General features: G+C 55.5%; 1 protein-coding gene across 31 annotated transcripts in view; it reads left to right on the top strand.

Moving 5' to 3' along the window:
- The window catches only part of NFASC (neurofascin), an 84,040-nt gene that overhangs the window by 27,429 nt on the left and 34,766 nt on the right, over positions 1 to 21,845 (top strand). For 15 of the 31 annotated variants that reach the window (XR_003536199.1, XM_027695406.1, XM_027695411.1 and 12 more), the window contains exons 2-18: positions 3,254 to 3,423; positions 4,022 to 4,039; positions 5,203 to 5,308; positions 5,414 to 5,610; positions 6,231 to 6,353; positions 7,399 to 7,569; positions 10,153 to 10,203; positions 14,511 to 14,622; positions 15,220 to 15,404; positions 16,078 to 16,209; positions 16,999 to 17,142; positions 17,994 to 18,105; positions 18,208 to 18,374; positions 18,924 to 19,071; positions 19,675 to 19,799; positions 20,634 to 20,669; positions 21,398 to 21,499. Coding sequence is in view for 30 of the 31 variants with exons in the window: in XM_027695406.1 (XP_027551207.1) it covers positions 3,330 to 3,423; positions 4,022 to 4,039; positions 5,203 to 5,308; positions 5,414 to 5,610; positions 6,231 to 6,353; positions 7,399 to 7,569; positions 10,153 to 10,203; positions 14,511 to 14,622; positions 15,220 to 15,404; positions 16,078 to 16,209; positions 16,999 to 17,142; positions 17,994 to 18,105; positions 18,208 to 18,374; positions 18,924 to 19,071; positions 19,675 to 19,799; positions 20,634 to 20,669; positions 21,398 to 21,499 (2,023 nt within the window). In the remaining variant the exon portion in view is untranslated. The remainder of the gene's footprint in view (positions 1 to 3,253; positions 3,424 to 4,021; positions 4,040 to 5,202; positions 5,309 to 5,413; positions 5,611 to 6,230; positions 6,354 to 7,398; positions 7,570 to 10,152; positions 10,204 to 14,510; positions 14,623 to 15,219; positions 15,405 to 16,077; positions 16,210 to 16,998; positions 17,143 to 17,993; positions 18,106 to 18,207; positions 18,375 to 18,923; positions 19,072 to 19,674; positions 19,800 to 20,633; positions 20,670 to 21,397; positions 21,500 to 21,845) is intronic. The other 16 variants (XM_027695420.1, XM_027695419.1, XM_027695418.1 and 13 more) reach the window with 5 other exon arrangements.

The following is a 21,845-nucleotide window of genomic DNA, read 5'->3' as shown; positions in this document are numbered from 1 at the left end:
AGCAGGGAAGCTCCGGGGCTGGGATGTGAGGATTCACTTGTGCTGCTCCACCATCTGTGGAGGGGAGAAATTTCCCCCCAACTCGAGGCAGGGAGGGAGCAAAATGTGTGTTAAATTGCCACGTTCAGGGAGAAATGAAGCTCCAGAGTTTCTCCTCTCTGGCTGGGAGGGTTCTCAGGCTGTTACCCAGCTTTCCATCTTCATTTTAAATTGCTGAACCAGCTGGAATATAAAATATACCCTCACCATGGACCAGCTCTGCCCCACAGGACTCTGCAGGAAGAAGTTCCTGGAGCCCTGAGGGCTCTCCCCCAGCTCTGGCCACCCCGTCAGGCTGCAGGGATGAGGTGGGAGGGCTTGTTCTGCGCTTTGGGCAGGACTCAGATCCCTTCTGAGGGCCAGGAGCAGTGGTTAAGGAATGCTGAGCCTGGGAAAAGGGGTCTCATCTGGCCCCTGTGGCCAGCCTGGGTTGAAGCAGCCTCAGGAGCAGATGGACATCACGCAGCTCCAGCACCCCCAGCTCGGAATTTTGTGCTCCCACAGCACCCCCGGGCTCTGTGCTGGGAGATGTCCCTGTCCCCGAGCCCTGACAATGGGGGATTTGTTCTCTGGCACTGCCTGTCCCCAGGAGCCACCTACACACACAGGCACGGCCGGGGATTGTTCCTGCACCCACATCTGTGCAGACAAAGGGGCCCTGGAGGAGCTGGAGGAGCCTGGGGGAGCTGGAGGAGCCTGGAGGAGCTGGAGGAGCCTGGAGGAGCTGGAGGAGCCTGGGGGAGCCTGGCATTTGCCCTCCCAAAGGCAGGAGGAATTCCCAGTGTGCTCTGTCGTGGGGTTTCTTTGCTCTTGGTCAGTGCTTGTCCTACAGTCCATCCTCCCTGGCTGATCCCCCCGTGTTGGGACATTCCCACAGAGCTCTGCCTGTGGTTTCAGCCCCTTTTTCAGCTCCAAAGTTACCTGGAGATTCACCTCCTCCTGCTATTCCCCCACATTCACAGTCCCAGTGCAGGGGGGGCGGGTAGGATGTGCCCTTTGGGTGCTGAAGCCCTGGCACAGGTTGGGAACTCCCCATCCCTGGAAGTGTCCCAGAACGGGGCTTGGATTAACCTGGGACAGTGGAAGGTGTCCCTGCCCATGGCAGGGGGTGGCACTGGGTGAGCTTTAAGTTCCTTTCTAACTCAAACCATTCTGTGATTTGAGATGTCAGAGTTTGGGCTCAGCCCTTTCTTTATTCCAATAATTCCAATATTCCCCGAAGGCACCTCCTCCTTTTCCTCCCCACAACAACCACCCAACCTAAAGAAAACAACACCTCCTTGGCTCTCCAGCCCCAAATCAGCCTGTCCATGTGCCCTGTTTCAACCTCTGCTGCCTTTCCCCCTCCCTGCCCTGAGATATCTTGGAATGGAGAGGATTTAAAGCATTTTGTGACAGAGATGGGAAGCATCACTCTGGGAGCATCCTGAGGACTCCAGAACCCTCCTCCCTGCTGCCTCTCTGGGTGCAGAACTGGCTGGTTCAGTTCATAACTCAGCTCAGGTTCGTGCTCAGGGACAGAGAGACATAAAACCAGCAGGTCCATCACTCATCTTAAGCTGTAACTGGAGAAATGAACTGCTTTAAAAAAAGGAAGGCTGCAGATCAAAATGATCTCTTCCCTCAGACAGGGAGCTAAAGGGGTAATTTGAAAAGCTTTGTTCAGCATGACCTGATCACAGGACTGCACAAGTGCTGGACATGACTTTAATTACTGGCCCGGCCCTATAATTATTCTGTCCTTCAACTATTTTTATGGCAACAGCTGGATTGGAGAATCCTCAGAACGAGCAAAACAGATCAAAGCAACGCTCCCCTCCGAGCCCCTCCAGCCTGCCAGCTGGTGGAACTGGGACGCACTGGGACAGCCAGGACCTGGGGGAGAACCCCCACCACCTCGTGCTGCCCAGGGAGCAGCGTCCCCAGAGCTGCCTGGAGCCCGTGTGGGGTCCAGCAGAGCTTCCCAGGCCATGTGTCAGGGCCGCTTGTTTTCCGTGACATCTGCTCCTCGCCGGCTGCCGGCGCCGTTCCCAGCAGCGTTCCCGTCCCTGCTCCCGGGTTCTGTCTGTCGTGCCGGGTCCCCCCTCCCTCTTCCCACCCTCCCTCCCTCCCTCCCGAGCTCGGGGACAGCTGAAGGGGCAGCACATCCCGAGCTGCAGCCGGGGGTTTGTGTTCCACGAGGACGGGCTCCCCTTGCTCGCCAAATGGCCTCGGTGCTGCTCTATCCCTGGCCAGAGCCCCTGCCAGGGCCAGGCAGGGCTGGGGATTTTCCACTCTTTCCACTCTTCTTTCCACTCTTTCCACTCTTTCCTGCCCTGCTGGTGTCTTTTGCTCTCAGCTGAGGGAGCTGCTGCCCTTTTCACAGCTCTGTTCTGGGCACTGAGTAGTGACTCAGGTGACGTGGCCCCTGCACCTTCCCGAGGGAGGGGAATTGTCCCCACGGGGGGAATGATCCTCCTTCCTGCTCCTTTGGGAGTCTGGGAAGGTTTGTCAGGAGCAAAATGGGAAGTGGGGTGTGTGTGTGGCAAATGAGGTCCTGGCAGGAGCACCTCGGGAGCTTTTGGGTGGGAGGCACATCTGGCACCAGGGAGTGTCTGGAGCTGGGGGGAAATGGGCTCGTTCAGAGACCAGGAAGGAAAGGTCCCACTGTGCCCCCGCTCCCAGAGCTGTGCCAGGTCAGTGCCAGGCTCTTTGGGACACTGGGGAGGGCTCCAGAATCAGTGCCCTGCTGTCCCCAGGCTGAATGCAGAGGCTCATCCCAGTGCCCTGGCTGAGGGACTGGATATTTTTAGGCATTTCTTGACCATGAAATACAATTATTGTTACCTCTTTAATCAGCAAATCATCCTTTTTATTTTATCCTCTGGGGACTGTTCACTGCTTTTGTGTTCAGTAGCTCTGAGTGACTTTCCATCAGTGCCAGGGGAGAGCAAGGTCCTTCTCCTGCCACCCCAGCTGGGCACATCCCGTGATTCTGTGATCCAAGGGGTCCCTCCAGGGTTTGAGCACAAATAATCCCTCTAAAGCTGATTTTCTGCCAGCAGAACAACCCAGAGGTGGGAGAACTGCCCACAGTGTTTGTACCTGGGCCTGGAAACCATCCCTGGCTCTATTCACACCCCCATCCCTCCACACAAACATTGGTTTTTTGGGCTGGAAACCCTCGATTCCCACAGGAACGGAGCTGTGATGGTGGCCTGGGTTTGTTTTGCAGCTGAGGATCCCTCTGCACGTGCTGCTGCCCCCGGGGGGGGACGCTCTGAGGTGCTGCCCCTGCCCAGTCCTCCAGGATGGTCATACCCGGGCACCGCCTCCCCTGCGCAGGGATCGTCTTCGCCCTCTGCCTCCAGCACCTCGGCAGCACCATCGAGGTCCCTCTGGATCGTAAGTTGGGCTTTCACCCCCTCTCAGATCTCCCCCTGAGCCAGGGGAAGAGGTGGAGTGAAGGTCTGCTCAGCACAGGGGGGGTTTCCTGCTCCACACAACCCTTTGCTCCCGTTCCTTTGTTTGTCGCTGTTTTTGCTTTTTAAACCACTCACCCTCCAGAAAGTCACCCTGAGTCCTCTCTGGTTTAGCCAATCTGCCTCCAAAACTGAGCAGGGGGCTCAAAACCACTTCTTAACGTGGAGCAGAGCACCTGAGCCAAGCTGGGGGCTCGGGATAAGCCACGGGAAAGGGGGAATGCTCTGGACTGCTGGGGGGTCTCCAGTGCTGCAGGTGAGGGGGGTGGGCACCCCAAAGCCCACCCAGGCAGCCTGTGCTGCATTTCACCCTCCTGCAGAGGAGCTGAGAGCCCCCAGGAACCCTCAGCAGCAGCTTCTCCCCCGTGGGCAGCAAAGGGGGGAAGCTCAGGACACGCCTGAGCCGTGGAATGGTTTGTGTGGAACAACCCACTGGGTCCGTGGGCACCAGAAACCCCAGGGCTGCTCCCCAACTAACCTCTTGTCTTCTCTCCTCTCTGCTGGCACTTGGGGGATAACAGCAAGTATTCAGAGTGAATGTAAGTGTTCCCTGCCCTCTGTGTGTCCGTGTCCTCTGCATGAGGGATCTGCACAGAGCAGGGGGCTGCCGGGGGCACACCCTGGGCATGGGGGCACTGCCCGTGGCCAGGACAGGACCAGCCACTTCTCCTGCCCGGCTGGAGCAGCTCAGGAGGTGTTCCTGGGCTCTGTGCTCCAGTTCCTGGGCTCTGGGCTGCCCCTGGAGCAGGATCCAGGCTGCCCTCGCTGCGGGAATGTTGTTTCTGCAGGGGTTTGTTGTTTTTTGGCAGCCCCGAGGGCAGGGTGGGCTCCTCTGCCTGGCAACCAGCACGTGTGCCAAGCTCAGCCCCACCTCCTGACACATTTGGAGCATCACTGGCTCTGGGGGGGATGAGCAAACACCCTCAGACCTTCAGCCTGGGATGGGATCTTCAATTCCAAGTTCAGAGCCAGAGCCAGATCCTACAGCAGCTCTGGGCTCTTTTCACAGCCCTGCCCCTCTAAACACCAGTTTCGAACTCCTCTGAGGCCAACCTGGGGGGTTTAGGGCCAACCTGGGGGGGTTTAGGGCCTCCTTCTTGCTCAAGGAGTCCCTGTAAATGTCTGGGGGTCCCTGGAAGCTGCAGCCCCTCTCTGAGGAGCAGGATGGGCTTCAATGGGAGCAGGAAAACATAAATGTGGAATTTCTGAAATCCAAGCCCCCAAGTGAGAACCAGGAGGGGTTTTGGTGCCTAAAGGGAACCTGAGCAGTGCCACGGTCTGAGAGGGGAGAGCAGCCCACCCCACCCGTGCTTGTGGGAGTTTCCTCAGGGTTGTAAACCACAAATGGAGGGTGCAGCCTGGGGAATAGGCTGGGGAAGAGGCTGAGGAAGAGGCTGGGGAAGAGGCTGAGGAAGAGGCTGGGGAAGAGGTTGAGGAAGAGGTTGAGGAAGAGGCTGAGGAAGAGGCTGAGGAAGAGGCTGAGGAAGAGGATGGGGAAGAGGCTGAGGGAGAGGTTGAGGAAGAGGCTGGGGAAGAGGTTGAGGAAGAGGCTGGGGAAGAGGTTGAGGAAGAGGCTAGGGAAGAGGCTGGGGAAGAGGCTGAGGAAGAGGCTGGGCAAGAGGCTGGCATCCCTTGGGGATGTGCTGCGGGGTGGCAGAGGGGTGGGCACAGCCCTGCTCAGGGTGTCCCCTCTGCCCTGCAGTGCCCCAGCCCCCCACCATCACCAAGCAGTCGGTGAAGGATTACATCGTGGACCCCAGGGACAACATCTTCATCGAGTGCGAGGCCAAAGGCAACCCCGTGCCCACGTAAGTGCCCCCCCTGTGCCCCCCCCGACCCGGCTGTGCCACGGCCACCACCAGCTCTCCCAGCCCAGGTAAGGACCTCCCCCAGGTACCACCCTGTGCTTGCAGCTTCTCCTGGACTCGGAACGGGAAGTTCTTCAACGTGGCCAAGGACCCCAAGGTGTCGATGCGGCGCCGCTCGGGGACCCTCGTCATCGACTTCCACAGCGGGGGCAGACCTGAGGACTACGAGGGGGAGTATCAGTGCTTCGCCAGGAACGACTATGGCACTGCCCTCTCCAGCAAGATCCACCTCCAGGTGTCCAGTGAGTGACCAGCCAGGAGGGCAGGGGGGGGTCTGTGCTGTGGAGGGGGCACAGGGAGCTGGTGTGGCCTCACTGGGAATGCTGGGACAGTTTTGATCAGGAAGGATGTGAAGCAGTGTGCCCAGGTGGGCAAGAAGGCCAATGGATCCTGGCCTGGCTCAGGAACAGTGTGGCCAACAGGGCCAGGGAAGTGATTCTTCCCCTGGACTCAGCGCTGGTGAGGCCACCCCTGGAGTGCTGTGGCCAGTTCTGGGCCCTCAGCTCAGGAAGGATATTGAGGTCCTGGATTCAAGGGTATGAATTTAAGGGTATGGATTTAAGGGTATGGATTTCAGGGTATGGATTCAGGGGCATGGATTCAAGGGCATGGATTCAAGGGCATGGATTTAAGGGCATGGATTCAAGGGCATGGATTTAAGGGCATGGATTCAAGGGTATGGATTCAAGGGTATAGACTCAAGGGCATGGATTTAAGGGCATGGATTTCAGGGAGTCATGCCCAGGCAGAAATGGAGTTTGCATCGAGGCCACCCCATGGAAAGCAGGCCAGGCCCGGCGGGAAGAGCTCCGGGGATATTCCCGCCCTCCCTTCCTGACTCTGCCCTTGTTTCCCGTGGCAGAGTCTCCCCTGTGGCCCAAGGAGAAGGTGGATGTGATCGAGGTGGATGAAGGGGCCCCTCTGAGCCTGCAGTGCAACCCCCCCCCAGGGCTCCCCCCGCCCGTCATCTTCTGGATGAGCAGCTGTGAGTGGGGAACCCCCTTCCCACCCCGCACCCCCTTCCCACCCCCTGCAGGGCTCCAAAAAACCCTCTTTAGGGTCCCTGCTGCTGGTTTGAGGCAGTTCCTGCTAGTTTAGGGTGGTTTCTGGTAGTTCAGGCCAGCAACTGCTAGTTTAGGGTTGTTATTGCTAGTTTAGGGTTATTATTGCTAGTTTAGGGTTATTATTGCGAGTTTAGTGTTTATTATTGCTAGTTTAGGGCAGTTCTGTTAATTTAGAGCAGTTCTGATAGTTTGAGGTAGTTTCTGTTAGTTTGGGGTTGTTACAGCCAGTTCAAGGTAGTTTTTGCTAGTTTAAGGTCATTATTGCTAGTTTAGGGTTGTTCCTGCTAATTAGGGCTGTTACTGCTAATTTAGGGCTTTTACTACGAGTTTAGGGTAGTTTTTGCAAGTTTAGGGTCTTTACTGCTGGTTTAGGGTTATTATTGCTAGCTTAGGGCAGTTGCTGCTAGTTTGGGGCAGTTGCTGCTAGTTTGGGGTTGTTCCTGCTAGTTTAGGGTTGTTTCTGCTAGTTTAGGACATTTTCTGCTAATTTAGGACATTTTCTGCTAGTTTAAGGCAGTTTCTACTAGTTTAGGGTAGTCTCTGCTAGTTTAGGGTAGTCTCTGCTAGTTTAGGGTTGTTTCTGCTAGTTTAGGGTAGTTTCTGCTAGTTTAGGGTTGTTTCTGCTAGTTTAGGGTTCTTACTGCTAGTTTAGGGTTGTTCCTGCTAGTTTAGGGTCCTTACTGCTAGTTCAGGGTTGTTCCTGATAGTTTAGGGTTGTTCCTGCTAGTTTAGGGTCCTTCCTGCTAGTTTAGGGTCCTTACTGCTAGTTTAGGGTTGTTTCTGCTAGTTTAGGGTCCTTACTGCTAGTTTAGGGTTGTTCCTGCTAGTTTAGGGTTGTTCCTGCTAGTTTAGGGTCCTCACCCTGGTTCAGAGCTCAGAGACCCCCCCCCTGCCCCCTGCCTGGCTGTTCCCCCCCGGGAGCCCCCGGCCCTGTCTCAGTGCCCGCTGTGCCCGCTGTGCCCGCAGCCATGGAGCCCATCCAGCAGGACAAGCGAGTGTCCCAGGGGCAGAACGGGGACCTTTACTTCTCCAACGTGATCCTGCAGGACGCCCTGACCGACTACAGCTGCAACGCCCGCTTCCACTTCACCCACACCATCCAGCAGAAGAACCCCTTCACCCTCAAGGTCAAAACCAGTAAGTGTCATGGGGCTGGGGCTCCCCCTGGCCAGGGTTTTCCCTTCCAGACACCTTGGCACCTCCCAGGGAGAAGAGTGGCCTCCTTTGTTTATTTAGGATGGCACAGGAAGGGGTTGGGATGAGGGATGAGAGTCCTTGGGGGGCTCACCCGGCAGGGAGGGGGGGCTGGTTCCCCTCCAGCAGTTTCTTGGTGCAGGTGTCCCTAAATCTGCGTGCCTGGGATGAACTGAGAGGGTTCCAGAACAGGTGGGGTGTTCCCACCATCCTCAGGGAAAGGTGAAATCCTGGGGCATCATTATCATTCCCCCTTTGAGGAGCTGGAAGTGGAGCTGGAATTGGCCTCGCTTTGCTCCAGGTTTGGCTCCGGGGGCTGGTGCTGCCCCGAGGGTGGGGAGCTGAGTGTGTGCCAGCCTTGCCCGGCTCAGGGTGTCCCTGCCCAGCTCAGGGTGTCCCTGCCCAGCTGCTGTTTGGCTCCTTCCCTCTGGGATGTGCTGACAGGGGGCACGGAGCCCTCGGGGGGTGACCTTGGGTGATCTCGGTGTCCCCACATGAGGAGCGTCACCCTGGGGGACACCAGGGGCACCCCCAGGGCTCTCTGCAGAGCAGCTCCAGCCTCCAGCAGCTTCTGCTCCACAAAGGAGGTTGTTTGAAGGAAAAGCAGCTCCTGATGTGCTGTGGGGCCGCTGGCAGAGGGGACTGAGCTGAGGCTGCAGGACCTGCATCAACTCAGCAGCCTCATGTCCTGTTCTATTTTGGGGGGGTGGGAGGTGTGCAGAGCACCAAAAAAATCAGCAATCAATATAAACCCATCCTCTCCTGGCCTCAGTCATCAGCCAGGAGCCATCACCCCTCTCCAGTGAGGTCCAGCTGGGAGGCAGAGGGTGCTGGCTGTGTTTTGGGGGGGCACAGCAGGCACGAGTTGCTCCTGGCTGCCAGTGGTGGGAGTTTAATTTGATCTCCCAGCAGCTCAAATCAGCAGGAATTGCTACTAAAGGGACCTGGCAGTGCCCTGAGCCTCAGACAGGGCCTGGGGGGGTTTACACATCCTTGTAACAGCTCCTCCTCTGTGCAGAGCTTGAGTAGAGACCCAGCAGTTTAAATCCTCCAGCAGGCTCTGTGCCAGCAGGGCAGCGGGAGCTTGTTGTTAATTCTGAATATTATTTGCCTGTTTACAGAGCTGGGCAGAGAGTCCCAGCACTCACCTGTTGGGGAAGGACTGAGCCCTGGATTGGTGTGAGCTGGGGAAACCCTGGCAAACCAAGATCTGGGGTGGTTTGAGCCTCCAGAGGCTCCAGCCTGGACAGATTTGTGCAGGTCCAGGAGCGATGGGGGTGAAACTCTGGCAGGTTTGTGTGCTCACAGCCACAACCTCCCCCTCCTGCACTCCCTGGATGTGGAGAATTGGGCCCTCTCTCCCAGTTTTCCTCAGGAAACATCTGCTGTGTGATCAGATGCAAATTCCACCCCGGGAGCCCCCCAGAGCTCTTTGTGATTTCAAGAACTCGGGCTCTGATTTCTCACCTGTCACCGCAGGAAAAAGTGGTTTATATTTACATTGTTCAAAGGGGCTGAGCTTGAATCTGTCTCAAGCTCTTTGATCATCTCAGCCTCGAACCAGGAGCTCTGGCTCCTTAAAAAAGGGTTCACCAGCTGCTGGAAAATCATGGCATGGGATTGCCATGGGATGCAAGAAGAGGAGAATGGAAAGGCTGCAGGGAGGGATCCCTCTGTGCATTGTTTGGTGGTGGATCCAGGTCCAGGCAGCTCTTGGGCATCTTCTGGGCTCTCTTAACCCCCTTTTGGGTGCTGATGTGAGCTGGGAAGGGCAGATCCTGCAGCAGGCTCAGGTCAGGATGATGAATCCCCCCACTCCTCTCAGGCTGGTGATCATTCTTCATAGGTGATGGCTTGTGCTGGGTGTCCATAAACAAGAGGAGCTGGAACACAACCTGCTCTCCTTACCTTGTCATTAAAAGGGTTTTTACAGCAGGTTATGCTTTTAGAGCATTATTATTGTTATTATTATTATTATTATTATTATTATTTTGATTTGTTCACCCTTCCCCATCGCCACACCACTGCCCAGCTGTGCCCAACCCCTGGCTGTGCCCAACCCCTGGCTGTGCCCAGCCCCAGCCTCTGCTTCGTGCCGGGGGAAAAAAGCAGCTGGAAGACGATTTTCTTTGCGGTTAAGAAACCGAGAGGAAAAAAACCAAAAATCTCCTTTTTTGTTTTTTTGTTTTGAAAGCGATTTTGTTTTTTTAAAAGCGATTTTGTTTTTTTAAAAGCGATTTTGTTTTTTTAAACGTGATTTTGTTTTTTTAAAAGATAGGAACGCAGAGCAAAACACTTCTAGGAAATGTTTACCCTGTAGTAGTTGTCTTCCCACCTGGCAGGAGGAAAACCAACCCCTTTGTGGCCGTGTTTGTCCTGGAGGGCAGCTGTGCTTGTGTCTCCCCGCCCCTGCCTGTTGCTCCTGCCTGTGGGGAGGTTGTTCTGTCCTGCCTGTCCTGCCTGTCCTGCCCGTCCCCCCCTCGCCTGGTGCCCCTGGAGTCGCTCACAGTGTTTTGTTTATTGCAGAGAAGCCCCATAACGACACGTCTTTAGGAAATCTCACTGACATGTACAGTGGTGAGTCAAGCCCGGCTTTTGGAGCCCCTGGTTTAACCTCCCGCCTTAACCCGACTGACCCCGCACTAACCGGGCCCTCCCCGGCCCCTCGGGGGGTTTGTGGCCTCAGCTTTGCCAAAAATTAGGGACACAAAACGAGCCAAAGCCCCCTTGGAGCTTCACCCTTTAAACGAGAGAGGTTTTTAAGCTAATTAAGAGGATCTGCAGAGCCCAGCTCGGGAGGTGTTGGGGTTAAGAGGATCTGAGCCAGCCCAGGGTTGCTCCCTCAGTGTCTCATCCTTGGCAAAGGCTCGTGATTTAAAGATCAGACCCAGCGTCCCCCCTTCTGGGTGTCCTCAGAAAGAGCAGCTCCAGGAAGAGCATCTCGTGTGTTTGCAGCTAAAACCAGGCAGTGACTGGGAGAGGAAAAACAACAACAACAACAAAAAAAAGAGAAGTATTCAGTTTTCTTGGAATCTGGGAGCTTTGTTAATGTGCTGAGGGGTTGGAGGTGTGCTGGAGGCTTTCCTGAGGCTCCTGCCCTTTTTTCTGGGAAGGGAATTCCCTCTGGGTCCTGCCTCTGCTGGGAGAAGCCCATCCCAAAAACTCATCAGTTTTGCCTCCCACACAAACCCAATGCAGGTCCCCGGGGCGGGGTCGCTGCCCCGGGGATGGATTGGAATTGTCACATGGCTTGGAATTGTCACATGGCTTGGAATTGTCAGGGATGCGATGGGATAATGTGGGAGATGGGGCTGGGTTGGGTGATGCTGAGAGCCCAGGCAGTGCTAGGGGTGTGAACACCCCACCAAAGCCCCCCAGCTCAGGTGCTGCCATGGGGCAGGACTCACTTTCTGCCCCTCCTGCTGCTTTTGGGGCCGGGGCTTGGTTGGCAGCAGGGTGGGCACAACCCCAGGGATGCCCCACACTGGTCCCCACCGTGCCCTGGAGTGTCCCCTCCCCGGAGCCACAGCTTCCCTTGGGCCTGGCACGACCCAGGGCACTTCTTATTGTGCCACGGGGACTTTTAGGGACAAGGAGGGTTTTTGCCAGCCCGGAGCAGACAGAGCTGGAGTGTGAGAAGAGGGGGCTGTGCCAGGCAAGTTCCCTCCCTGCCCAGGGAACGGGGGTTTGGCATCAGGAGCAGGAGGTTCCTGAAGGCTCTGAGGCAGAACCAGCCTTGGAAGTGCTGGTGGCAGCAAAGGGGCTGGGAATGGTCTGGAAACACTTGGAGAAAGGGCTGGGAAAAGGGATTGTCAGCAAAATCAGCTTCCAGGGGGGCTGCACGAGCTGCATCATTCCTCGGGGAGAAAGGAATGAGAGGAGATGCCTCTCTCAGGGACAGAGAAATCCAGTGGCCAGGGGTGATCCTGGGCTGAGAAATCCAGTGGTCAGGGGTGGTCCTGGGCTGAGAAATCCAGTGGCCAGGGGTGATCCTGGGCTGAGAAATCCAGTGGCCAGGGGTGGTCCTGGGCTGCCTGAGCTCCCACTGCTCGTTGCTGTTCAGGGCAAAGGAATGCCCAAAGAGTCAGTCAGGAAAATGAGATTTTTATCTGCACAGCCTCCAAGATTTCTGTTCCATTCCTATTTTAGGATAAACTTCCTGCTCTTTGCATTGTCAGGACTGTTTGCACTTAACACCCCCTGGAAAACCTCCTGGCCCCAGTGAATTCCAGCCCCTCCCTCACACCCCTGTGCAGCCTGAGCTCCAACCCAGCACTTCATTAATTAACAGTTGATGAGCTGGTGGAATAATTGTTACCCTCAGCCCTTTTCCTTGCTGCTGACCCCGTGGTTCTCCCTGGAATGTCCTGCCTGGCTCTGCTGGCCACTGGAACCAGCTGGGGCAAGTGAGGAGTCTTTGGGATGGGGAGAGGGACATCAGGATCCCGAGGATTTGGGGGGTTTGGGGGTCTCGGGGCTCTCAGTCCCTCTGCCTTGGGGTGCTGGGAGGGGCACAGCACCGGAGCCAGCTGGCAAAGGGATCTCCAGAGGCTGGGAGTCTCATTCCTGGGATATTCCTTGTCTCAGGGACATGGGATGTGCTGTGTGGACGTGAGGCTGGGGGGACAACCATCCCACCCAGCCCTTCTCCCTACCCAGGGCAAGTGCAGGGATTTCCCTGTTGCCAAGCTGGATTTTGGGGGCAAACTGGCTGCAGTTATCCAGGGAAAAACAAGCTAAAAGGATCAACTGGATATTTTATTAGCAGAAGTTTCTCACTTTTTTTTTTTTTTAATGGAAACAAAGGTCTGTTCTGGTCTTTTTTCTCTGTCCTTTTTGGCAAAGCCAGGGGTGTTTGGAGCTGGCTGTGCAGCAGGAGAGCAGCTGGGACTTGTCAGGGTGTGCACAGCCCTGGACACGAGAGGGGATGGAGAATTTTTAGGTGCCACCAGGTCAGAGCTGTGGGAGGGGGCAGTGGATGTTTCTGGGACCACCAGTTTGGGAGCAGAGTCTGTTTTGGAGCAGAATTAAATAGCCAGGGGATTTATTTTTCCGGTTCTGATCCATCCAGAGGGATGAGTGAGACTTTGCTGGATGGCTGAGGGCTTCCAGCTGGAGCCAGAGCAGAACTGGGAGAATTTCTGGCTTCTCCTTCTTAGAAACAGCAAAATATTTCTTAGTGATGCTGCACTGAGGCAAAAAGTCTCTCAGCTGTGCAACGCTGTTGTTAGGTTTGTTAAACAGGTGGGTAGGATACTAATTTATCTCCCTTATTTTTAATTGTCATCATTAATAAATGGCTCACAAAATTTGGCTTGCACTGCTGCTTTAGCTCTGCTAGTTCTGCCCTGGGCTCCTGAGCCAGTAGGGAGTGAGTCCTGCAGCCTGTTGGCTGACAAAAGGCCATAAAATAATATCCCACTGCCCTAATTGGATGGGAGAAGCTCATGGATGTGGCTGGAGAGGTTGGAGCTGGGATAAACTCCGGCTCCAAGCCCAGCCCTTGGCTCTGCTGTGCCCCCCCAGAGCCCGGGATAGGCTGGGATACCCGGGAATGAGACCCTCTCCAGAGGCAGGGATGCAAAGGGCAGCGTCTGCCTGCCCAGAGAACCAACCCCTGTGGATAAAGCAAAGCTCTCCCTGCCCTGGTAATCCATTAATGGAATAACTGACTAACCCTCAGGGATCCCCCCCAGAGCCGGGGCTGTGGGACAGTGGGATGTGTGTCTGTGGCTGGTGAGGAGTCCTTTCCAAGGCATGGATTAACTCCTGAGGTTGGGTTTCCCTTCCCTGGTGCCAGGCTGGGATCTCCAGCACAGCCCCTGTGCTCTCTCCCCTCCTTCTCCCCCTGGCACAGATCTGGAGGCTTCCCAAAGAAATGTGGGCATCCCCCAAATCCCTGTGGCACTGGGCACACCCGGCTGCCTCCTGCTCACCAGGCCAAAGAAGCTTTGGGGGTTCAGGAGAGGGTTTGGGCTGCACCCCAAGCTCCTGCTCCTGCCCTGGGATCCCCCCAGGATTTGTAGTGTCCCTGTGCCAGCCCTGCCCATTCCACCCCCTCTCCTAATCTCATAACTTCCATCTCTGCTACTGCTGCTCTCAAACCCATCTCATCCTGTTTTGTCCTCACTGATCCAGATCTAGGTCAATAATTCCACTTATTAATGGAATCTGTTCCATAAATTAATAATTTCCCCCCCTACAAAGAGAGATCTTCACCGTGTGTATCTGTAGAGAGTTGCCTCGTGTCTTCCCCTGATTTTCTCCTATTGAACTTCCCTGTCCAGTCCTGAAATGTGTCATTTTGGTGGCTGAGTTGTTCCTTTCCAAAGGGCACTGCCCTTCCAGGCCCTTGGTGAGGCTGGAGAAGCTCTTTGGTGCTGCTGGAGCCCCCAGGCAGCACCGGGATGCTCCATGTCCCCAAAATCTCTGTGTCCAAGTGTCCCAGCTGCCTGAGTAAACCCTTCCTGTGACCACTTTGTCTTCATTACATGTTTGTCCATCAGTATTTCCCAGTCTCATCCCATTTCAGCCCATTGTGCCAGAGGCAGGGATGGGCAGGAAAGGTGGGAGCTGCTGGTGCAGGGACCATTCCCGTGGCTCAGCTCCCTCTGCCCACCCTCTGCTGCTTCTCTACCCCCCTGCCCACCCAGCATCCTCTCTCCACCCTTTCATTTCTTCATTTAAACCCCATTTGGAGCCCTCCTCTCCCCTCCAGGTGCATTCCTGGGCGAGTTCAGCATCCCAGGTTGTCCCAGGTTGTCCCAGGTTGTCGGGGGAGGCGTCGCTTGTTTCTGGCCCCCCGAGGAGACTTTTTTTTTAAAAGCCCCGTGTTTTGTTTCTTTTCTTTTTTGTTTTCTCTTTCTCTCCCCTGCTGATTCCAGCCCGAGGGATCACGGAGACGACTCCCAGCTTCATGTATCCCTACGGGACCTCCAGCAGCCAGATGGTGCTCCGAGGGGTGGATCTGCTGCTGGAGTGCATCGCATCTGGAGTGTACGTACCCCTGAGGGGGGAACAGGGTCATTCCCAGTGGGATGGACCGGGACCAAGGTGCTGAGTCACCATGGAAACACCTCTGTCTGGGAAAAAGGGGTCATTCCTCCCTTTTAACAAGGCTCTCATAACCTACTTGATGCACAAAAGCATTGAGGAAATGGAGAATGGAGGTTTGCAGGTGTCTCCGGATCCTTGTCCAGGGATAATTCCCCACTGGTTTGTCCTTAGATCTGTGGATCTTCTGGGAGCTCCTCACCACACTGTGGGTGAGGACAGTTGTGGTCCATGAGTGTCCTGGGCTCAGGGTTCTACCCCAGTGCCCTGCTGGTCTGCCCATGGCAGGGGGTTGGAGTGGGATGGTCTTTAAGGACCCTTTCAACCCAGAGCATTCCAGGGTTCTCAGATCCTGCACCCCCCAAGCCCAGGCCATGAGGTGAAGCTGGTGGTGCCCAGGGTCCTGCTTTAGGGGTGGTGGTCTGCAGGAGGGTGGCCCAGCAGCTGGCTCAGCCCTTCTCCCTGGCTGTGGGTGCTCCCCAGGGATCATCAGCCGTTCCCTTGCCTGGCAAAAACATTGACCTGCTCCCCTCTCCTCAGACCAGCGCCGGACATCATGTGGTTCAAGAAAGGAGGGGAGCTGCCCGTGGGCAAAACCAAGCTGGAGAACTTCAACAAGGCCCTTCGCATCTCCAACGTGTCCGAGGAGGACTCCGGGGAGTATTTCTGCCTGGCCTCCAACAAGATGGGCAGCATCCGCCACACGATCTCGGTGAGAGTGAAGGGTACGTCACCTTTACCTTCCCATCTCGGGGACCCCCATGTCAGGAGCTTGGGGGGGGGACTGGAGGGGTGCTCTGGCTGCTGGGAGGGGCACTGGGGGCTTCCCTGAGGGGCTGGTTCTCTGCTGTGTCCAACCATCCGTGTGTCTTTGTAGAATCGTGGAATGGTTTGGGTTGGAAGGGATGTTAAAGACTGTCCTGTGGGCAGGGACACCTTCCTCTAACCCAGGTTGCTCCAACCTGGCCTGGGACCCTTCCAGGGATGGGGCAGCCACAGCTTCTCTGGGCAACCTGTGCCAGGGCCTCCCCACCCTCCCAGGGAGGAATTTCTCCCTCACATCCCACCTAAACTTTCCCTCAGTTTGAAGCCACCTCGTCCAAACTACCCCAAAAGCAGCGTGAGATGAGCTCTCAGCTGAACTTCACTGACACAAATGGGTGTGGGCTCGTGTGGCCAAGGCAAGGGGGGAAAGGGGACCCCCACCCTGACCCCACCGGGGGAAACCCCCTGGAGAGGAGGGAATTTTCCTTCTCCTGCATCTCCAGGGAGCAGCAGAGGGGGACCTGGCAGGAGGGGGAGCTGCTGCCCGTGTGACTGGTGCCCCGGGGTGTAACTGGTGCCCTGGGGTGTAACTGGTGCCCTGGGGTGTAACTGGTGCCCTGGGGTGTTTTCCAGCTGCCCCGTACTGGCTGGATGAACCCGAAAACCTCATCCTGGCCCCCGGGGAGGACGGGAGGCTGGTGTGCCGAGCCAACGGGAACCCCAAACCCTCCATCCAGTGGCTGGTGAACGGGGAGCCCATCGAAGGTGAGCGGGGGGGGGGCTGTGCCAACCCCACCACAAACCCGGCATGAGCCAGAGCTGCTGCTGGGGTGGCAGGCACTGTACAGGATCCAACCCCACACGCTGTCCCTGCTGCTGGTTTAGGGTTGGTACTGCTAGTTTAGGGCAGTTTCTGTTAGTTTAGGGTCTTCACTGCTAGTTTAGGGTTATTTTTGCTAATTAGGGTTGTTACTACTAATTTAGGGTAGTTTCTGTTAGTTTAAGGTCTTTACTGCTAGTTTAGGGTTGTTTCTGCTAATAAGGGCTGTTACTACTAGTTTAGGGTAGTTTCTGCTAGTTTAGGGTCCTTACTGCTAGTTTAGGGTTGTTTCTGCTAATTAGGTCCATTGCTACTAGTTTAGACTAGTTTCTGCTAGTTTAGAGTCTTTACTGCTAGTTTAGGGCAGTTTCTGCTAGTTTAGGGTCTTCACTGCTAGTTTAGGGTTGTTCCTGCTAGTTTAGGGTAGTTTCTGTTAGTTTAAGGTTTTTACTGCTAGTTTAGGGTTGTTCCTGCTAGTTTAGGGTTGTTTCTGCCAATTAGGGCCATTACTACTAGTTTAGGGTGGTTTTTGCTGATTTACTAAACCTCACTGCTGGTTCAGGGCAGTGCCTGAGGTGAGTCCAGCCGAACCACGGGCTCATCCTTTGGGACCGGGGAGGTCACAAACCACCACCCGCCTTTCCCCTGGCCAGGCTGGGAGGACGTTTAACGCTGTTACCTGGTGAATTCTCGACTTAAAATTAATTTTAAAAGAGTTCTCTGTTGTGTCAAAGCCTCTGCCCACAACCCGAGCCGGGAGGTGGCCGGGGACACCATCGTGTTCCGGGACACGCAGATCGGCAGCAGCGCCGTGTACCAGTGCAACGCCTCCAACGAGCACGGCTACCTGCTGGCCAACGCCTTCGTCAGCGTGCTGGGTGAGCCCCGGGCACCACAACCCCCTGCACTCACTTGGCACACAGCCCGAGCCTGCTCTGTGCTTGGGAGGGACCTTAAAGACCACCCAGTTCCAACCCGCTGTCGCCCGGGTTGCTCCGAGCCCCCTTATTTAGCTCATACTGAGACAAGAGAGGGGCAAATTAAATCACCTTCAGCAAGAGGAGAGAGAGGTCACAGAACCACAGCACGGTTTGGGTTGGTTGGGATCTTAAAGATCACCCAGTGCCACCCCCTGCCGTGGGCAGGGACACCTTCCACTAGCCCAAGTTGCTCCAATCCCCTTCCAACCTGGCCTTGGACACTTCCAGGGATGGGGCAGCCACTGATTCTCTGCGGAACCTGTGCCAGGGCCTCCCCACCCTCACAGGGAACAATTTTTTCCTGATATCCAATGTTTATCCAATCTCTCCTCTTCTATTTAAAACCATTCCCCCTTGTCCTATCACCGCCTGCCCATGTAAAAAGCTGCTCTCCCTCTTTTTTTATAAACCCCCCTTTTCCCTTCAGAAGTTCTCCATTTGCTTTCCTCTCTGTCATTAGCTGCTCCACGGAGGTTCCTGACCTCTGCAGCTGGGCTTTGGAGCAGAAATCCATTGCCCTGGACCTGCCAAGTCCCAGGACACGAGCTGAGTCCTGCAGCCAGCCTGGAAAGGAGGGAGGGGGAGAGGAGAGGAGGGGGACTGGAGATGCTCCACCGGGTTTTGAAAGCGCCAGCGGGAAAAGCGAACAAAAGAAACGGGAGGGTGGATGGAAAGGCTGGAAAGGAGCAGCAGGACCCAGACACTGATTTCTCATCCCCCATCATGTCTGTGCTCTGTGCTGTTTGCAGACGTGCCCCCCCGGATCCTGGCCCCCCGCAACCAGCTCATCAGGGTCATCCAGAACAACCGCACCCGGCTCGACTGCCCCTTCTTCGGCTCCCCCATCCCCACCCTGCGATGGTAAGAGCTGCAGCACCGCCCCTGCCAGGCTCAGGGCTGGGGGCAGGAGGGGGTTTTCCTGCCCTTTCTTCCCTTACAACAGCACTCTGTGGTGTTTGTGAGGTTTAAGAACGGCCAGGGGAACACGCTGGACGGAGGGAACTACAAGGCGCACGAGAACGGGAGCCTGGAGATGTTCATGGCTCGGAAGGAGGACCAGGGCATCTACACCTGCGTGGCCACCAACATCCTGGGCAAAGCAGAGGCCCAGGTTCGCCTGGAGGTCAAAGGTAGGGACGTGAAGGGCTCTTGGATCTTCTGGAACTTGCAGCAGAAGCAACAATTTTGGGTGAGGGAGGTTGGTGGTGTTACACCCAAGTCTGTCAGCAGGACAGGCACTGTGTGACTCAGAGCTGGAATCTGGAAAATGGTACAAATTCCTTTTTAGTGCTGGAAGAAAACAAGGCTGTGGATGTACTGGAGCTGCAGGAGGGCTTGGTGTGGGTTTTGAGCTGGGAGATGCCATCAGCAGTGCAAACAGCAAAGCAAAGTGTTCCTCAGGGTTAACCGAGGACAGGAAAACATTTTCTGGATTGTTTCTCCCAGGGCTTTCCCTGTTCAGCAAATCTGACTGCTGACTCAGAAAACTGGGGGGTTTTTTAGAGGTTCAGCCTGAATTAATGGCTTGGTGAATTAATTTAGTTGTATCCTAGGCCATTCATCCACCAAGCTGGACAAACATGTGTGTGTCCTCTCCAAGCACCACCAAACCTCTACCAAGCTCCTGAGCCCAGAGCCAGGGATTTGGTGCCTGACACTTCCTTTCTGCCCCCGTGCAGACCCCACCAGGATTGTGAGAGGGCCTGAGGACCAGGTGGTGAAGAGGGGCTCCATGCCTCGCCTGCACTGCCGCGTCAAGCACGACCCCACGCTGAGGCTCACGGTCACCTGGCTCAAGGATGATGCCCCCCTGTACCTGGGAAGCAGGTCTGTGTTTCCAGAAGTTTCATGGATCTTCTCTCCCGGGATTGCTGGGAACATTTTTACAGAATGTTTCAGGATAATGTGGATAAATACTGAGTTCCCATCTAGGCAGCGTTTGACATTCTTGATGCTTTTAATTTACCAGCTCCTTCCAACAGACCCTGCTCAGCAATTGCAGCTGATTTATCAGTAAATCAGGACCTTGCTGTAGGTTTTATTTACAGATATTTTAGGACATCTTGATAAAAGGGGTGAGTTAATAACAACCCACCTCAAAATTAACGTTTATCTGCCGTGCCTGGGGCAGCTTTAATTTCCTTCCCATGGCTGACTCCCTCCTTGGGAAGGGAGATCTGATCCCGGGGCACCAGCCCGAGCTTGGCTGTTGTCCTAAAGGTGTGATTATTCCCCAGACACACCCCGGGGCACATCTGCTGATTCCTTAGGAAATGAGGTTTCCCAGAATAGCTCAACACATCCTCAGCTGATCAAATCTCCAGAGCAGAGATGTTCTCTGGTCGGGCTCTGAGCTGTGTCCTGGCAGAGAACACTCAGCCCTCGGTGCTGCTGCCTGGAACAGCTGTGTGGTTCTTGCTTTTCTTGAAGGATGAAGAAAGAAGACGATGGTCTGACGATATTTGGCGTGGCTGAGAGGGACCAGGGGGATTACACGTGCGTGGCCAGCACGGAGCTGGACAAGGACTCGGCCAAGGCCTATCTCACCGTGCTGGGTAAAGCTGCCCCGTTTTTAACACAACAAACCCCCTTCAAGGTCAGGCTGAGAGGTCTCTCTGCTCACCAGGGTGTCCCCTGGGTGCTCAGGGAGGTGCTGGCAGGGCAGCTGTTCCCTTGCAGGACTCGGCAAGGACACTCTGCCTCGTCCCAGGCGCCGGCGCTGAACTGGAGCCCAGAAAAAACCAACTCGTGTTTGAGAGCGAAAAAATAGGAGAGTGGTTATTACTCACGGCCAAAAATATCCCAGTGTGGATGTTGGAGCTCTGTGGGAACAGTCCTAAATTTGGAAGTGAATTTGAGGGGGTGTTGGGGTGCTGAGCAATGGGGAGCTGGGGGTGACCCGGCTGGGGGAGATCCTGGCCTTGGCAGCACAGGCAGGGACAGACCTGAGCCCACTCCCCGCCTGTGCTCACTGTGAACCCACTTGGAAAACACAGATTTATCATCCCCTGCTCTGGGCCACCTCAGATTCCTGGGAATGCCACGACCTACCAGTGCCCTCCAAGAGCTGGAGTGCACCATGAACCCCACATCCCTCATAATTCCACCGGGCTTGATTTCTACCCCTTCCCGTCCCCCTAATAGCTCATTAACCCCACACCAAGCTGATGTTTCCCCTTTCCTGAGTGTTACAAACACAAACAGAGCTGTGAGGGCACGGCTGGAGGTGTCTGGGGGAAGGATGTCCCTGCTCTGCTCCCCACACAGGATCGATCCCTTCCCAAACCCGTAACTGTGTGTGTGATTTTACATTTGCCAGGTGCTCCTTTGGCCCCCCAAGCTTTAATGACTAAACTAACCCGGTTAACAACCACTGTCTTACCTTGCAGCCGTCCCTGCTAACCGTTTGAGAGAGTTACCCAAAGGTAATCAGCACTAATTTGTTGCCTTTGTTTTGTTTTCTGAGTTCATTTTGGTTTGCCTCGCCAGTAACGCCAGCAGGAAAGCGCTAGAGCTGAAAAATCCGGGAGCTGATGCTTCCAAGTCCTCTCCAAGTTGTCCTTCAAAACCCAGCCAGATGGCAGTGGGTAGGAAGGTCCTTTGCCACCACATTTTGTGCCCCAAAGTGCCTTTGGGACGCTCTCCTGAGGGAAAGTGAGAAAAAAAAAATCACTTTACCTGCGCTTGAAAATGCTGAGCCCTGACGGGAGAAAAAAATTCACCTTGAATTTTTGAGCCCTTGAATTTTTGAGCCCTTGACCTTCATCTGGACAGAATTTACTCCTGTTATTGCACGAGCAGGTTCTTGTGAAGGGATGAAGAAACCGGAGTTGTGTTCAGGGAATTTCCAACAAGTTTATGTTTTTGTTGAGGTTTTGTGTCCCTTCCACCCTGTTTGTTTGCATTCCTGTTCCTGACAGCTCTGTGTAAGGTTAAACAACCCCCTGCTAAGCCACTTCCTGGTGCTTCCACCCCCAGTGGTGCAGGGACAGGGAGGGTTTAAAGGCAAGGAACAATTAGCACCGATCCTGAGAGCTGCAGGGTGGGATCAGTGCCCTGGAACACTGGGTCTGGGTGAGAAGCGATGGGAAAACTGGGAATCCCAGCTCCTGGGACAATCCCAGCCTCATTTGTGTCATTCCTGGGCCAACAGCACGGCCCGACCAGCCCCGGGACCTGGAGCTGACGGACCTGGCGGAGCGGAGCGTGCGGCTCACCTGGATCCCCGGGGATGACAACAACAGCCCCATCACAGGTCTGGCTGCTCCCACTGCCCCCTGCCCACTGCCCCCCGTGAGCCCAGCCCTTCACCCAGCCCTTCATCTGGCCCTTCACTCAGCCCTTCACCCAACCCTTCACCCAGCCCTTCACCCAACCCTTCACCCAACCCTTCACTCAACCCTTCACCAACCCTTCACCCAGCCCTTCACCCAACCCTTCACCCAACCCTTCACCCAACCCTTCACTCAACCCTTCACCCAACCCTTCACCTGGTCCTTCACCAACCCTTCACCCAACCCTTCACTCAACCCTTCACCCAACCCTTCACCTGGTCCTTCACCAACCCTTCACCCAGCCCTTCACCCAACCCTTCACCCAAC

This window comes from Neopelma chrysocephalum, unplaced genomic scaffold, assembly GCF_003984885.1.
Source record: "Neopelma chrysocephalum unplaced genomic scaffold, ASM398488v2 Primary Assembly neopelma1_100, whole genome shotgun sequence".
Taxonomy (NCBI): Eukaryota; Metazoa; Chordata; class Aves; order Passeriformes; family Pipridae; genus Neopelma; species Neopelma chrysocephalum.
This window is presented reverse-complemented; position numbering and strand designations above follow the sequence as displayed.